At 34.7% G+C, this 13,570-nt stretch overlaps 1 protein-coding gene across 19 annotated transcripts in view; it reads left to right on the top strand.

Moving 5' to 3' along the window:
- LOC105479611 (PDZ and LIM domain 5) overlaps nt 1–13,570 on the top strand; it is a 217,707-nt gene that overhangs the window by 125,593 nt on the left and 78,544 nt on the right. For 4 of the 19 annotated variants that reach the window (XM_071093301.1, XM_011737645.3, XM_071093303.1 and 1 more), the window contains exons 4-9: nt 218–260; nt 2,819–2,910; nt 9,744–9,758; nt 12,019–12,036; nt 12,607–12,779; nt 13,446–13,482. In XM_071093301.1, the coding sequence (XP_070949402.1) occupies nt 218–260; nt 2,819–2,910; nt 9,744–9,758; nt 12,019–12,036; nt 12,607–12,779; nt 13,446–13,482 (378 nt within the window). Of the gene's footprint in view, nt 1–217; nt 261–2,491; nt 2,911–6,227; nt 6,245–9,743; nt 9,759–12,018; nt 12,037–12,606; nt 12,780–13,445; nt 13,483–13,570 lie in introns of all 19 variants that reach the window. The other 15 variants (XM_011737635.3, XM_011737648.3, XM_011737640.3 and 12 more) reach the window with 7 other exon arrangements.

Here is a 13,570-nt window from a genome sequence, read left to right as displayed (position 1 = left end):
CTGCTATTGAATACCTAGTGTGTAAAATGTTGAATCTTGCAGCATTTGATTTACACGAACAAATTGGAAGATTGTGAATAGTAAAAACTATGAATTATGAAACTATAAATTCCAATGATTCAGTATATTAAGGCTTATAATAGTAAAAATTCCATTAAGAAGTCTGCAAGTTTATAAAAATTCATTTTTTTTTTCTTTTTCTTTCTTTTTTCCCCAGAGCATCTGCTACACCCAAGCCTGAGCCGGTTCCTGTTCAAAAGGTATGTTTCTAAGCTAGCATCCAGGGTATCATTTGATTGTCCTTGCTGAGCTACTGTAATTCCCATTTCTGTCTCAGACCATACTGACATTCATTTAATTTATAGTCTCAGTGCAATTTTCCTTGTAGTTCTTTTCCTTCAGGGATGAGGAGGAAAATGGAGATCAGCACATACCATTTGTAATTATACATGTTATAAAACATTATTTCCAAAGCCATATATTACAATAACTTATGTCAGATTTCCTACATTTCTGTTCATTTTGATGTGCCCATCTTTATCAATATCCATATATTTTCTAAAGAGAATAAATAAGTGGTTACTGAAAATTATTATCACAATAAGTCTTTAATAACATTTTATTAATAAGTGCTTAATTACATTTCAGAGTATTCTTAGGTTATTGGCAAGTATCCATTTTCTTGCATATATGTCTTCAAAATAATTTCAAACTACTATTCATATATATCTGTTTTATGCTTCTGGGTGCTTTCTCCCTAATTTTGTTTGTGCCCATTTATTGAACTACTCATTATACAGATTGAGCATCCCTAATTAGAAAATCCAAAATGCTCCAAAATCCCAAACTTTCTGTGTACTGACATGCTCACATGACCATTGGAGCATTTCAGATTTTGGATTCTTGGATTAGGGATGCTCCTGCATTCTACAAAGATTCAAAAATCTGAGAATATCTGAAATCTGAATGCTTCTGGTCCCAAGCTGTCTACACAAGGGATACTCAACCTGTATTGATTCGTGTGGGCACTAAGCTACTTATTCTTCTCAATTAGTTTTCTTCTTTCTGTAAGATGAATTGAGGCTGCACACGGTGGCTCACGCCCGTAATCCCAGCACTTTGGGAGGCCGAGGCGGGCGGATCACGAGGTCAGGAGTTTGAGACCAGCCTGGCTAACACAGTGAAACCCCGTCTCTACTAAAAATATGAAAAAATTAGCCGGGCATGGTGGCACGCACCTGTAGTCCCAGCTAGCCAGGAGGCTAGGTGGGAGAATCGCTTGAACCCGGGAGGTGGAAATTGCAGTGAGCTGAGATCTCACCACTGTACTCCAGCCTCAGCGACAGAGCAAGAATCCATCTCAAAAAAAAAGGATGAATTGAGATTACCTTTTTTCTTAAAATTAAACAGAGAACCACCATTCTGTGATTTTTCAAAAATTTGATTGATTTTCTTTTGATATGGTAGGGTAGAGTAGGGATTTATTCTTGATCCGAAGTCTAATGCTCTACCTTGGAGTTATCCCCGCTCCTGGGATTTATTCTTGAATGTTGTAGAAGCTTAGTCTGATTTTAACTTTAAATATGTTTTAGAATAAGGATTTGCAAATACAAATTCTGGTAATTTTAGGAGGAGCTGACCTTTCTTACTAGTTGTTTTTTCTTTGGCTGCTGACAATGAGGAAATATTGAAGATTTTTTTTTTCTTCATGTAACTATTAGATATTTATTTTGGAAAAGGAAAAGAATTTTATTCTGTCTCTGAATTGTATCTTAAAACATTCAGAGAGAGAAACGGAGGTGGATTACAGGAAAGAAATGATTTTGTTTTGTTTATTTGCTTGCTTTTTAAAGTTTTTTTTTTCACATTCTTTAAGATTATTAATTAGAGCTTGCACATTACTGAGTTAGGTGAAACTTATTCCCTGTTGTTTCTTTTGTTTTGTTTTGTTTTTGTTTGTTTTGTTTTTTAACTTAAAGAGTTATAAATGTGCTGATTCTCCTGCATGAAACAAATAATTCCACTCTGGAGAGAAATTAAACATGTTTGAAAAATGGAACTATGGGCTTTGAAAGATGGAAAGATGGGCTTTGGATATTTTAAAATAAAAAACCACCTCAGTTAGCAATGCTTTTTTTATCGTAGGGTATTTAAAATTTTTTTCTTTGGAGTATACCTAGGTTGAAACTGATGATGGGCTTTACGCTTTCTGATAGTTTTCCTGCTGTATTTCCGAAATATTTTGAAACTACTTTCATTTTTATTTTTAAAAATTATACTTAGTGTGTGCATCTGTGTTATGCATGTTGGGACTAGTTAGCATGCATGCTATGCTTTATCAGCCCATTGTTTTTATTTGGAAATGTGATGTTTGAGCTGCTAACCTGATTGTGTTTGTCTTTTAAAAAATCAGCTCTGTGTTCTTTTTAGTGAAATATATTTTGCATGTGTTTGGTGTGGTTTTGTGTATGTTTATTTTTGTTTTACATAGGGAGAACCTAAAGAAGTAGTTAAACCTGTGCCCATTACATCTCCTGCTGTGTCCAAAGTCACTTCCACAAACAACATGGCCTACAATAAGGCACCACGGCCTTTTGGTTCTGTGTCTTCACCAAAAGTCACATCCATCCCATCACCATCGTCTGCCTTCACCCCAGCCCATGCGACCACTTCATCACATGCTTCCCCTTCACCCGTGGCTGCCGTCACTCCTCCCCTGTTTGCTGCATCTGGACTGCATGCTAATGCCAATCTTAGTGCTGACCAGTCTCCATCTGCACTGAGCGCTGGTAAAACTGCAGTTAATGTCCCACGGCAGCCCACAGTCACCAGCGTGTGTTCCGAGACTTCTCAGGAGCTAGCAGAGGGACAGAGAAGAGGATCCCAGGGTGACAGTAAACAGCAAAATGGGTAGGTGGCTAAGGGTGCTTTCTGCTCTTACCAGAACTCTTCTTTCAGGTAATTTCCAGGAAATAATCTACATTCCCCTCCCCCAAAACCAGCTTTCTTTGAAGGGAGATGAAGTGTTATTTGCCTCATTAACATATGGCTTTTATATACATAGGGTACTTTCTGCAAAGCAATTATCACTTATTCAAAACCTACTTGTGCATTTTGACATGTTCTGAACCATGTAACATCTCTGTAACTCATTTTCTGCAAGTCCTGACACAGCATTGAGCAGCTGGCAGTTATAATGCAAGGCAAATCATGAATCTTTCTTCCTCAATTTTTTCATCCTTTTAAACAGGCCACCAAAAGTTCAAACAGTGATTACAGTTGTTGTCACCTTATGCAGCTCATCCTAAGGAGAGGGTAAATCATGAATTTGTAAGTGATTTTTTTTCTAGAAAGTAATCTTAGGAAAACCAGTCTACTTTTGACTCATGTCTGTATATGAAGCATTAGCTTAGAGCAGAGAGCTAACAACATTGTTTTCAGATAAGTTTAAGTTAGAATTTATTCTTTAAAAGCAGACAGTAATGAAACAAGGCATGCTTAGAAAGCATTAGAAGCAAATTATAAAATTATAAAAATACAATGAATATAAAAATTATATTCATTGTAAAGGTTTTTTAAAATGAGTAAATTTAAACTATTGGACACTAAATATATAATGTTAGCAGAACATTTTGAAAATCTGTTTCATATTGTTTTTCCCTTTTGGGGGTATGTATTTATTTAAAAAATTGGTTGAAGTTATTAACTTATTTGAACTACACATAGTTATAAGATCACACATCTCTCAGCAACCTTTAATTATTTGTTTATTTATTTTTTTAACACTTCCAGTTCAAATGTAATGTTATCAGATAGGAATTTATGTTGAGGAGCAAGGATTTAAGTTGGCCATGAGAGGTCATGTACAGTATCTTTTTAAAAAATAATTCTTTTCTATAATATAATCCTACTTGCAAAGTAAAAACTAAAGAAGGAAAGAGAGAAAATAATGATGGTCTTTCTGTTCCTTTTGGAATTCAGGGGTGATACTTTAAGGCAGTCATTTATTTAAAATCATTTTGATCAGATTTATTGTGACAAAAATGTACCTTAAAAGGAAAACAAAGGAAAATAGTCTACAGGACTGATGATTTTTACCAATGCCAGTTCCCAGGAAAATATAATTAAAATAATTGTGTGGATAGGTCCATTCTCTGAGATAATCCCTTCCAAATGTTAATTCCTGTAATGAAGAGGCTGTGCTTTCTGTAGCACTGCTGCCATGGCAACTTTGGGGCTTTGAAAGAGAAGGTGGCAAAACTCCAGGCTGCTGCTGAGAGAAGGGAGAGCAGGAGCTCTGGAAGAACAGCTCCTGGGCTGTACATACGGTCTCGAGGTTGTGGGTGGCTTTCTAAAGTCCTCTCTCTCTCTCTCTCTCTCTCTCTATATATATATATATATATATAAAGTCCTCTCTCTCTCTCTCTATATATATATATATATATATAGAGAGAGAGAGAGAGAGAGATTTAAATATATACTTATATATATTTAAATATATATATATATTTAGAGAGAGAAAGAGAGAGGAAAACTAGTATCCTTCAAAACAGAATGTTATTTTTTCTTTCATGTGAGGAAGAGAAACAGTACGGAGTGTTCAGGTGTAATTTTTTTTTTTTTAAGTATGTTTAAGACAATATATTTTCGAGTAATCAGGGTAGATACCCTGCAAAGAAAGATGCTGTCTGTTAAATGCAAACCACACAGAAGACTAAAACAGAAGTTTATTACGTTTATTAAATTCCAAGTTCAGTAGAAAAACATCCATTGAAGTAAGTGTCTTAACTAAAATCTTTTCTACTAGCACTTCTTGAAATCTCATAAAAAACTCTTCTTAATGGAAAGTTGTAGAGTTAAAAGCAAACTGAGGTTATGGAAAAGTACTGCTTTTAAAACATCTGAAAATACCAAGCTTAAGTTTTGTGTTTTGTAAGCACGGCTTTGGTGATAAAACTTGAAATGATTTAAAGCTTATTATTTTTAAACTGAAACTAGGCAGTATTATAGAGCCTTTATGATGGCTTCTTAATCAATTGACCATGTTTATTAAGCACATGCCTGCTGTCCAGCACTGTGCAAAATTCAGGAGAAAAGAGATTACTACATATTTTGCATCATTTTCAGGCAAGTTACTGCTTTGCATTTGCAAACTGCATATATTTAAAAATAGCTTGATTTTTAAATGTCTAGATGTTAGGACAATAAAAACTTGATTACTCTGAAACTAAAGTGTGTTGTCTGTGAAACTCTGAGACACATTCATTGGTAGTGCCCTTTCTCTCACAATATTTAGATTGTAGAAATAAAAATAAATTACATGCTTTACTAGTCAGTGATGTGTCATTTTGAAGAGTGGGTGTTCTGTGCTGTTAATGGATGCATTTTTTGCATAAGTTGTGAAACTTTTTCTGGAGTCAGTGTCAAACTTGTTACTATTATATTTCCCAGATTTTTATAATGTTGCAAAATACCTACAACAAAACTCTTTTAAAGTCGAGAGTTGTTACTTAATATTAGTTACTTTTTAATTAAAAAAAAAATACATACCAGTGACCAAAAATGGTAAGAGTTCAGAAGGATGTAAAGTTAAATGCTTAGGTTGTCTTTTTCCTCAAAGCACCAGGAGGACTATCAGTTTTTAGTTTTTAAGCTAATTTGATAGCTATTCCACACAGATTTGTATAACATTGATAAACATAAGACATAAACAGATGCGTATTAATGAAGCATCATTACTAAGAAATAATTAGATGTTCATCCTAATAGCATGAAATCTGTACATAATGTTGATATTTTTAGAATATTTTAAATTAATAGTATGTAAGCATTCCTGTTTCTTCCTATGAGTAAGGATTAAGGCATGTTAAGAAACTTTAAACCTTTCTTCTGTATGTACAAATTATTGGTCATGACTGGCTGCTTTCTTTACTACTCTCCTTACTCTACTAAGAGCAAAGTGGGACTTTATATTTCAAACTGGAAGGATTGCTGTTTTGCATCAAGTAGTTTAAGTGATTTACGTTTTCCTTTTCCATATATCCTTGCATTATAATGTGCCACTGCTTTCAAGAGGTAAGTCTTTTAGTCTGTTATAATAATTTTAATTTTGTTGGACTGAAATTTCTTCTAACAGCTCCTGTGTGGTATTTTGAAGAACCTGGCCTTGGAAGATTAAAAAAATAATGATAGTGTAGTAATATTTTAAAATACTTTTCTCTTTGCAGAAAACACAAGTGACAAAGTTAGTATCCACATTACTGGAGAGGAAATATGGTGATTTATATATGAGTAAACAGCATGAATGCCTGATTTTTGCAAAATTAAGTTAAATTTTGCAAAAGAGCCATAATTTAGAATAACCGCATTTAGTATTTTCAGTAAGCTTGGTTTGTATTGCTATGTTGTGGTGAATTGCTTTATAGTAATAAATAGTAGTGTTTAACATAAGTCATAAAATGTGTGTGGGTTTTGCTATGTATTGGCTTAAAAGAAACAGTGCTTGGGAGAATGTAATTTATATTAGTCGAGACTGGTAGAACACAAAGACAGAAGAGAAAGCATAAACATTTATACAACTAGTGAATAACATGTAAAACTGAGTTGATGTCCAAATCAGTGTCAAAAGCCAATGGTAAGGTCTCTTAAGAACTTTTATGATTTTTCTAGAGACTTTTAATTCAATGTTGCTGACAGGTTCAGACCTCTATAGGTACAGTTGTGTGTCAGTGGATAGTAGAAAGTCCACATACTTTTGAAATTTGTTAAGAGAGATAAATACCAACTGATTAAATGTCACTATTGGTGTAGATGTTGGGAATCACTATGGTATAACTTTCAAACCTCACTTTTGTGTTCCATTGGTATTGACACTACACTGGCTGATGATTACTAGCTTTAAAAATAGGTAAAAATCGGCCGGGCGCAGTGGCTCAAGCCTGTAATCCCAGCACTTTGGGAGGCCGAGACGGGCGGATCACAAGGTCAGGAGATCGAGACCATCCTGGCTAACACGGTGAAACCCCGTCTCTACTAAAAAATACAAAAACCTAGCTGGGCGAGGTGGCGGGCGTCTGTAGTCCCAGCTACTCGGGAGGCTGAGGCAGGAGAATGGCGTAAACCCGGGAGGCGGAGCTTGCAGTGAGCTGAGATCCGGCCACTGCACTCCAGTCTGGGCGACAAAGTGAGACTCTGTCTCAACAACAACAACAACAACAAAAAATAGGTAAAAATCACATTAGATAAGAACCTAAAATAATTTTTATTAGTTAACTTATAGTTATTCTGAACGTGTACTAAATTTTTTTTTTTTTTTACCATCATCCTATAAAGTAGAATTGGACATACGAAGTATCTCTCCTGGGACACATCCAAGAGAATCAACTACTGAATTATCAGAGCAACTTCATTCCAGTGTGGCTATGGTCTCACTAATTGAACAGTTTTACGTTTTATATATATAGGAGTATTGCATACCAGTGTAAACATCCCCAAACCCTGTTCTATTTTATGTCCATTTAAAGTTAAATTCTTCTGGATGGAGATTTAGGCTAGTTACTAGATTCCAGTGTAAAAATGTTTGACTTGTAAAGGGGGAGAATGGGATTTGGAAAAACAAGCATTTAGGTTAGATAGAATTTTTTTTAAATTCAAGATTAAGATTCATTAATCTGTTAGGTATTACTATGCATTGTTCTAGGTGTTTCTAAATGCATTATGTGATTTGGTTCTTTAAACTCTGATGCCAAGAGATTACATACTTTTCTCAAGTCACGCATCTTATAAGTAATAGAGCTAAGATTTGAGCCTAGGTCTTTTGAAGCCAAATTTTGATGTGTGTTTCCCTATGTCACCTGCTTGTGATTGGGCTTATTTCTGTAACTTTGGATTCGTATTTATTCTTAATGATTATAGAATTGAATTGAAGCTATATGAATCAGTTGATGTACATATACTACAATTGGGTTAGATTTCCCCCCCCCCTTTTTTTTGTGAGCAGTTGGGTAATCTTTTCCAACAGTAAACCTGTATTTGTGTAGTTTTCAAAGTGTCTTCAAATATGCTAAACATCAACCCTTAGAGGAAGTCTGAAACACAGAGAAATTGTCATTGATTTCACTGTTGAGGAAAATGAGGCTTCTGTAGATTGCAGTTTGCCCAGGGCATGGGGGAAAGTGGGCAGCACAGCCAGAATGAGAAACCAGATCACCTGACTATCATGTTAGCACATTTGCCACTGCTGTGTATTTTGGACTGTTCCATTTGGGCATTTTTTCTAAAATATGTAAAAATATTTGTTTGGCATACTCAAATTGTCACCTTTAGGTTGAAATCAGTCAACCCTGCACTTGCTGCCCCTCCACCACACCATTGAACATTTACCCCCACTTAATTTCACATTAATATAAAACATTTTTCCTAAACTTTAAAATGTTTAAATATACATCTAAAACTCACCTCTGTTCAGGATGAGATTATTTTGCAAACCTATTTCCCTGCTACTTAAAATAACAAGGCAGAGGAGAGAATACTGTGCATTGTGGCTACAGAAGAGTAAATGCAAGCAAACTATTGAGATCAACTTTATCCTGCATCTCACACTCACTCAGTGTAACTCAACCCTCTCTTGAGTTTATGAAACTGATTTTGATATGTGGAAATATAGCAACACTGACCAGCCTTAGCATTAAAACTGGTAGGCAGTTTTTCTTACTATGTTTGTAGTGAATTGTCACTTACTCTGACTAAACGTCATTGCAGAATTGAAAAATGCTACAGTGTGTTATTTGGCAAACTATACAGTTTATACTTTAGTCTTTTCTATCCCTACTGTAATATGAATGTGTTGTTAATGATTCTGTACTGAAAAGATAGGCTATGTGAATGAATTATGTTTTGAGGTTCTCCTGCTTCAGGTGTTACTAACTTAGTTCCTTTACCGTGTCTTACCAGACATGCCTTCTGGGCAATAATTGTGTCACTGATAATGCAGAACTATGGAATTCCCACAAATCACTTCTAAAGTTACTGGAACTTGCTTGTGAATGAGGGTGGTATTAATGAGGGACAGGAGAGAGTAAGAAAATTGAGCGATAGCTCATTATTTGTGATCCATTGTGCTTCCTACATTTTTCATCATAGAAACAAGAAAAAATTCAAATAACAAATTATTCTTCTATAACATATGATTCAAGATAATTCATGTGAGAAATTACACTTGCTATTAATATATACTTCTATTACGTGAGACTGAAAGATTTTTCTCTTACTCTTTTCTGATTTTAAAAGTGATTCTAAAATGATCTGTTTCTGTATTTTACATCTGATTGTTTTCTGTCCTTTGTTAAGAACATAAGAATTTGGATTCATGTTTAAATGATTTTTATAAAACCTTGTGCATTAAAAAAATAGTGGATCTTTCAGTCACTTGATACTTGAAGTAGCATTAATATGTAAAATAGTTTTCAGTGTTTTGTGGGATGGGGGAACAAAAGTGTTGTCTTGATTATAACAGTGTAGTAGAATTTTTACTAACATTTGTTCATTTTTTGTCTATGTTTACATGATTATTTTGAAGCATGATGTTTGTGTAACATCTTCACTGAAAATCATTGTGTTATGAATTTCATTTTATTTTCTTTTTCTTCTTTTTTCCCCTCTTTGTCTGTTGGTCATCTTCCGGGGAACATCAATGTCTTCTCTTCTCTATCACATCTTTTTTGTGTGTATTATTCTTCCCTCAGTAACCCTGGCACTGTGTAAGTACTTAACCAATGATTCAGTTTGTAATTGTCTCTGTAACTTTCCTTCTTGCTTTCAATTTAATACTACCAGCAAATTTTGTTAGGATTTTCTCATAAGAATTTTCAAAAATGTTAAGGAGCATAAGAAGCATTTTTTTTTTTATGCTAGAGAATTTCGTATGCATCAGTGGTATGTTTAGAACACCCACACTTCTGTAACTAAAAACTTAGTAAGTTAACCTTCATTGAGATAGATGAGTATTATGGACAGTGTATACCGGAGTTAGAACTGTAGTTTGGGCTTTCCTTTAGTTTATTATTTTTTTTTAATGTTCATATTTTGAACAGTAATTAATGTTCATAAATTACTTGCCCCTGAGAGTAAATTTTACATTCTATACCAAATGTATTTTTTAAAATAAAATTATTGAAATTTTTCTTTTCTTTCATCATAGTTATCACACTCTGGAGTTTCAGAACCAGAAAGCACTAAATGTTTAGAAACTTCATATCATTTGACATAAGACCTTAAGGTGTGGTAAACAACACAAAGAATCTAAGGGGTAGTGTACTTTTTACAAGTGTGTCATAGCTAAAAATGCTACTTAGGTAGTGTCGTTCTATTATTCGTGATATCTTAGCTTGACACCATTGTTTTGTTTTTAGATTTCAAACCTTTTATAGAGGATAAAATAGTCTTACACTTGAAATTAACATCATTTAAGAGCAAACTACACTCAATACTTGTGGAGAAATTTAAAACTATAATAAGTTTAATAGCTGAATATAAAATTTTTCAAGTACTTGCATTAGATAAAGAGTTGTCTGTTTTATGTCTGCCAAAGGCAGTGTGTTTATGAAGAAATCTATGCTTGTTTCCTAATTTTAAAACATTTTGTTCATTTTTAAAAGAACTAGGTTTTGTTCAATATTAGTGGAAGGTCTTTTAGATATTTTATTTGTGGAATCATATGATATTAGCATATTACCACAAGTTATAGTATTTTTTATGATTTTTTGCATAAATATTACTGATTTGTTATTTTGTATATGCAGATTATTCATAGTCTTAAACATGTATTGCAGTTGATTTTCTAGTAATCATAAAAGAATACATTATGATGATCATTACCTCATGTTATATACTGCAGAAAGCACCTTACATACATTATCTATCTTATTTGTTCTTAAATAACCCCTTAAGATGCAAGTCTTATTTCTCAAATGAGGAAATTGAGCTTAGGGAAATGACTTGCATAAAGCACACACTGAATCTGACTTTAAAGCCAGTGTTACTAACTGTAATTCTATCCTGTTCTTCACTGGAGAAAAGCTTTTCCAGTGTGCTGAGACAGTTTTGGTTATGTAGCTATTAAAATGATAACAGTCATGTGGCCTGCGGATAGCACTATTGTTTTCTCATGGTGAGTTGAACCTAGCAGGTGTTGCCACTCACATCTGACCACATTTATAACACTTTCTGTACTCAGATCTTGTGCCAATAGTCTCCTAGTCCAGACTCATGTTCCTTTTTCTCTTGAAATTAAACTCATAGCCTCCAAAAATTTGCATTTGCCCTGTTTTGAGGGGGGAGAAGTGGAGACTATTCATTATGCTCAGTATATCATACAGTGTTAAAATACACATTGCAAATTCCTTTGTATTTATGCCCTTTTAAAATAAAAATGAATGTTCATAGCAAACTCAAAGTTCTTGAACTCTGTAGTTTACACATCCTCAGAACACTATTTTGTGTGTGATATTCAAGAGACTGACTTTCTAAAGAGTCTTAGAGCCAAGCTTTAAATTCTGATCTTTTAATACCTATTTCAGTAGTTGCTCATATGCCGTACTTCTTCTTCACTGTGCTGATCCCACACATAGCTATCTTTAGGATAAGGAATACCTGTACATATGAATGAGAAAACTGTGGAAAGGAATAGTTTGGACTCTTTTCAAAATTGTATTTGGAATTGCTAGTTTAGCCTCTACTAAACCATACTTGGCTCCTGGGCCTAGTGAAGATTTGATCATTTAATTTCATGAAAGCCAGTACATTCTAGCAGCATATTGATATTAATGGTCGTTGTGAATATAGTCCACATCTATGTTTCATGTGGCATACAATGAACAATACAAATAATTTCAGGAAGTTTGATTTTGACTACTATGGACTTTCATTTTCTAGTTGTTTTCTTTTTTTCTTATCATTTTCCTTTCCTTTTTCTTCATGTTGGAAATCTTTCTTCTGCTGCCTTCCTCTGTCAATTAAAAGGAAAATCCCACCTAAACGGTAATCTTTCTGTTGAATACATTCTAATAGCGTTATTTTATATTAACATTGTAAGTGCAGTTTTTTACTTATAATTTAAAAGGTTTTTTTTGTTTTCTTTTGTTTTTTTTTTTTTTGTGAGACAGAGTCTCGCTCTGTTGCCCAGGGTGGAGTGCAGGGGCACGATCTTGGCTCACTGCACCCTCCACCTACCAGGTTCAAGCGATTCTCCTGCCTCAACCTCTCCAGTAGCTGGGACTACAGGCACATGCCACCATGCCCAACTAATTTTTTGTACTTTTAGCAGAGATGGGGTTTCACTGTGTTAAGGTCTCAATCTCCTGACCTCATGATCCGCCCACCTTGGCCTCCCAAAGTGCTGGGATTACAGGCATGAGCCACCATGCCCAGCCTATTTTAGATAGATCTTTTAAAAAATTGAGACTGAATATACTTGCAAAGCAAACTGTTTATATAAAAGGAACATTGAAGATTAATCATATAAATTATAAATAATTTACTAGAAGATATTTTATCCTTTTAATATAATTTTACAATTAAATTTTTTTTTTTTTCTCTCCTTAACCCTAGCCCACCAAGAAAACACATTGTGGAGCGCAATACAGAGTTTTATCATATACCCACTCACAGTGATGCCAGCAAGAAGAGACTGATTGAGGATACTGAAGACTGGCGTCCAAGGACTGGAACAACTCAGTCTCGCTCTTTCCGAATCCTTGCCCAGATTACTGGGACTGAACATTGTAAGTGAACTTCTAGGTGTCCTAATGGATGAGTGTTTTTTTGCCACAGAGAGTAGCATTGAGACTGATTGGTAGTTGTTAGAAAACAACCCCGAGACAGTTTGCTTTTAAATTATGCTGTGCATAACATGGGTAATATAAATAAGACCCCAGGCCGGGCGCAGTGGCTCATTCCTGTAATCCCAGCACTTTGGGAGGCCGAGGCAGGAGGATCATGAGGTCATGAGTTGAGACCAGACTAGCCAACATGATGAAACCCTGCCTCTACTAAAAATACAAAAATTAGCCAGGCATCGTGGCAGACACCTGTAATCCCAGCTACTTGGTAGCCTGAGGTAGGAGAATCGTTTGAACCGGGGAGGCAGAGAATGCAGTGAGCTGAGATCATGCCACTGTACTCCAGACTGAGCTACGGAGGGAGGGGCTCTGTCTCATAAATCAATCAATCAATCAATCAATCAATCAATCACCAGCCCATGAAAAGTATAGACGTAATAGTAGTTGTACTAACTATAGTTTATAGCCAACAACAGGCTACTGTGGAATTCGTTTTAGTGGCTCCATGGAAGTTGAACATTTGATATTGATTGGTGCAGGTAATTGCTTAAGTGATTTTGAAGTTAAACAAAACAAACTAATATTTGGATATTGCTTATTATATTTCAGTGAAAGAATCTGAAGCTGATAATACAAAGAAGGCAAAGTAAGTTCTCTATCTTTTTGTCAATTGAATGTTTTCCTTTCATGAATGGTCTCAATTTGGTTTTTCAGATTGTCAAGTGTAATGGTAT

Source organism: Macaca nemestrina, chromosome 3 (genome assembly GCF_043159975.1).
Source record: "Macaca nemestrina isolate mMacNem1 chromosome 3, mMacNem.hap1, whole genome shotgun sequence".
Classification (NCBI taxonomy): Eukaryota; Metazoa; Chordata; class Mammalia; order Primates; family Cercopithecidae; genus Macaca; species Macaca nemestrina.
The sequence above is the reverse complement of the archived record's forward strand: the minus strand, read 5'-3'. Positions and strand labels throughout refer to the sequence as shown.